The sequence below is a fragment of the Otolemur garnettii genome, unplaced genomic scaffold (genome assembly GCF_000181295.1).
Source record: "Otolemur garnettii isolate 467f Iridium unplaced genomic scaffold, OtoGar3 scaffold00011, whole genome shotgun sequence".
NCBI classification, from domain to species: Eukaryota; Metazoa; Chordata; class Mammalia; order Primates; family Galagidae; genus Otolemur; species Otolemur garnettii.
This window is the reverse complement of record NW_003852406.1, coordinates 20,686,107-20,690,195: the sequence shown is the minus strand read 5'-3', so window position 1 is coordinate 20,690,195 and position 4,089 is coordinate 20,686,107. Positions and strand designations below refer to the sequence as shown.

General features: G+C 48.8%; 1 protein-coding gene across 1 annotated transcript in view; it reads left to right on the top strand.

Annotated features, from left to right (window-relative positions):
* Positions 1-4,089, top strand: part of CLN6 (CLN6, transmembrane ER protein) — an 18,650-nt gene that overhangs the window by 4,231 nt on the left and 10,330 nt on the right. Inside the window, exon 2 of the mRNA XM_003784459.3 lies at positions 1,900-2,014. Coding sequence (XP_003784507.1) covers positions 1,900-2,014 — 115 coding nt within the window. The remainder of the gene's footprint in view (positions 1-1,899; positions 2,015-4,089) is intronic.

The window sequence follows — 4,089 nt, the reverse complement described above, 5'->3', positions numbered from 1 at the left end:
CCACAACGCCCGGCTATTTTTTGGTTGCAGCCGTCATTGTTGTTTGGCAGGTCCGGGCTGGGGATTCGAAGCCGCCACCTTAGGTGTACGTGGCTGGCGCCTTAGCTGGTTGAGCTATAGGCGCTGAGCCAGAAGGACTAGTTTTTGCAGCTTCTTACTGTATGGAGGGCCTGGACCAAGCGCTTAACCCTCTAGGCTTCAGCATCCTCATCTGTAAGTAGGAGGGTAACTGTTCCTGCTTCCTAGAGTTATTGCAAGGATCAGATGAGACTGTGTGGGTAAAGCTCCTAGCATAGCACACAGCTGGTACTTGATAAGTGGTGGGGACTGAGCAGAGGGGACAGGAAGACTTAGTTAACCCAGGGAAGGGCTATTCCACCTGTCTTGCCTGCCAAGAGTTTGCCTCCCTCTTGTTGATCTACCAACCCAGTGTGGCTCATCCTTGGACCTGGTTCAAAGGATCCCGGAAAATTATGGAAGCAATCACAGCATTGATTCCATAATTGACAGAGGGAGGTCTTTATGGTGCCTCTAAGCCAGCGGTTCTCAACCTGTGGGTCGAGATCCCTTTGGACTGTATTGAAGGTTCGAAGCATTAGGAGGATTGAGAACCACTGCTCTAAGCTAATTTGCCATTACTGAGCATGAACCAAGTACTGAGCTGAGAATGCTGGAGAATGCAGATCTATGTCCCACAGCACCCGTCCTTGGCATAAACAGGACAATGCCAACTCACAGCACCAGCATCTTAGGAGGTAGTGGGCTGCTTACCACTGGAGATGTGCAAGTAATGGCAGGGATGCTAGTAAAGAGGGTTTGGACTCTGATGGGGTGGTATGTGAGTGGGGAGAACCTTAAAGGGGACCACTGTTCTTGAGGGTTGAGATGGGAGAGCATGGCTCCAGCCCCACTCTGGCATGGCTAGACTGCGTTAGCAGAGAAGCATTCGTTCCCTGTAGTAGGCTGGTGGGACTTTGGGAAAAGCTTCCTCAGGGAAGCCTTCCTAAAGGAGGCAGTACTGGCCCTTGAACTTCAGCACAACTATAGACAGCAGATGACCTCTCGCTTTGCGAGGCTGTCATCTTGTCAGCCTGTCAGGCTGTCACGTTGTCACATCAACGTGTCACTGCAGGCTTCCTTCTCAGGCCCCACTGTGGATCAGTGAGAAGAGAACCACCAGAAGCCCAAGCTTACCTCCTCACAGCTGAGGGGCACAGAGGCCCTCTCACCTCAGCCACTGCAAGGCACATTTCACTGGAGGGCTGTGATCACTCTCACTCACTCACATGCCCTTCCCATAGACCAGTTGCTGTGGACACAACCATGGAATGGACTTAGAAGTATAAGCTCTGGGGCATAATCATTTGGGGTCACATCCTGGGCTGTATGACCTTGGGCAAGTCACTTAACCACTTGGGCCTCATTTTTTCACTTGTAAAATGAGGGCAGTATTCCAACCTCAGAGGATTTCTGTGAGAATTAGATGGGTTAAATGAGATGATATACGTAAGCAGCTAACAGTAGTGCCTGGAATATATAAGCACTCAATAAAACTTAGCTGCTGTCATCCATCATCATGTTTCATGGTTTTTAGCCACGTTAACATCCTTTGCCTTATTTATTTCCCCATTATTCTATAGGGGAGAATGTCCAGCAGTCATCAGACCTGTTTGTGAGTTTCCTTTCTGACTCACAGGGAAGCTACAGTCAGGGAAGCTAAAGTTCTCCTCCCCCATGACCACAGGGCCAGTCCCCAATATTTCCAGCAAAATTCTATCCCTAGAACTCAATTGGGAGCATCTCCTCCTGCTCACAGGTCCCCACCCCCTTTTATGGCTCATCCCCGGGAAAGATTCTGACGGGACACAAGAGCTGACTCCTCTTGTCTGCTTCTCCCAGGCACAGCTCCATCAAGGCTGAGGAGGCCACCTGCACGGCGCCCTTCCACCTTGACCTCTGGTTCTACTTCACGCTGCAGAACTGGGTTCTGGACTTTGGCCGTCCCATTGCCATGGTGAGTGTGGGAGTGTGGACAGAGCCCTGACTGACACTGGAGAGACTTAGTGTGATGTGGATCAGCTAGTGGCTGTAGACAAGTCCCTTTGCCTTTATCTCCTAGTGAACTGAAAGAACAGGCCTCGATGGCTTCATGTGCTTTAGCTCTGTGACTAGGAAGTCAGGCACCTGCCAGCAAGTGGGGGTCGGGGAACTGTGTCCTAACTCTGAACAATCACAGTATAATGCCTGCAGCCTGTGTCTTGAAGCAGGTAAACCAGGCTTAACCAAATTTCAGGCCAAAGGGCTATGGGAGACAAAGGGTATCCCCACCATCCTTCCCCACTACCTAGGGCCTGCACCGTTTTTGTGGAGGTGAAGAGTTTAGGCTGATTCTGCACAGGCCTCTGAGCCTTAGCTGCTTTTTTGTGCCATCTGGTGAAACCATCCCTTTCGTTCTAAGGCTGCTTCATACCTCAGTATACAGTGGCGGCCTCCACACAAGGGATTAATACCGGAAGAACACCAAAGCCCCTTACTGATAACAGACAGATGGATGGATAGACAGACAGACAACAGAATGGGAAAAATATTCAGTGAGGTACCACCATTTACCAAGTTCTTATTTGTGGGAACTGGGGGCATGCAAATAACAATACTAGATGCTGAAACTGTACCCCATATGTGCTAGTGATGATGCAATCAGCAAAGCCCTCTGAAAAGCAGTTTGGCAAGCTAATAACTGGTACTTGTACTAGTACCTAACACAATAAGGACGTAATACCTTTTTATTAAATGAAATAATAATTATAGCATGATAAATACAGCAGCTAGCATACAATGAGTACTTACTCTGTTCTGAGCTCTTTTTTTTTTTTTTTTTTTGGCCAGGGCTGGGTTTGAACCCACCACCTCCATATGGGGCTGGCGCCCTACTCCTTTGAGCCACAGGCGCCGCCCTCTGAGCTCTTTACATGTTTAATTCTATTCTCACATCAACACTATTATTCATCCCTATTTTATAGATAAGGAAACTTGAGGGTAGAGTGAGTAACTGGCTCAAGGTCACCCAACTAGTAAGCAGAGGAGCCAGCACCTGAACTCGGGCACTCTGGCCCCTTCATGACAAGGTTCAATTGTCTGTCACATAAGTATCCAGAACCCTAATATCCTGACCCAAAAACACCCCTTCTAAGAATCTGCCCTGAGGATGTGATCAGCAAGAAGACAACAGCTTCTCTACCCAAAGATGTTCATTGCAGTGTTACTTATAAAAGTCAAAACTTGGCTCGGTGCCTGTGGCTTAAGTGGCTAAGGCACCAGCCACCTACACCTGAGGTGGCGGGCTTGAACCCAGTCCGGGCCTGCCAAACAACAATGATGGCTGCAACCAAAAAATAGCCGGGCAGCATTGTGGCAGGCGCCTGTGGTCCCAGCTACTTGGGAGGCAGAGGCAGGAGAATCGCTTGAGCCCAGGAGTTGGAGGTTGCTGTGAACTGTAATGCCACAGCACTCTACCCAGAGTGACTGCATGAGGCTCTGTCTCAAAAAAAAAAAAAAAAAAAAAAGCCAAAACTTGGAAGTGACTTCAGTGTCCAACAGTAGGGACTGGGTAAATCAGCCTCACTGTATTCATTATAGAGGATGTTTCCTGGCAGAAACAGAAGTTATGGATACTATAGAACAAGCTGGAATACTTCAGGAGAAAAAAGATGCCTCCATGGCACATAGCCTGACTGACTGCAAGTCAGTTAATAGTTTTGTCTACCTCAGATCAAAGACTCAGTGGGGATAAAGGAAGCTGTCCTGGTAGTGGGGGAAGGGAGTTATGGTGGATGCTGGCTCTCATTTCTACAGATTTTTTGTAAAGTTTACATGTCACCGTTTAAATGTGGAAAGAAGGGCCCCACACAGTGGCTCACACCTGTAATCCCAACACTCTGGGAGGCTGAGGCGGGTGGATTGCGTGAGCACATGAGTTCAAGAACAGCTTGAGCTAGAGCGAGATCTCATCTCTAAAAAATAGCTGGGCTCGGCACCTATAGCTCAACCGGCTGACGTGCCAGCCATGTACACCTAAGGTGGCGGGTTCGA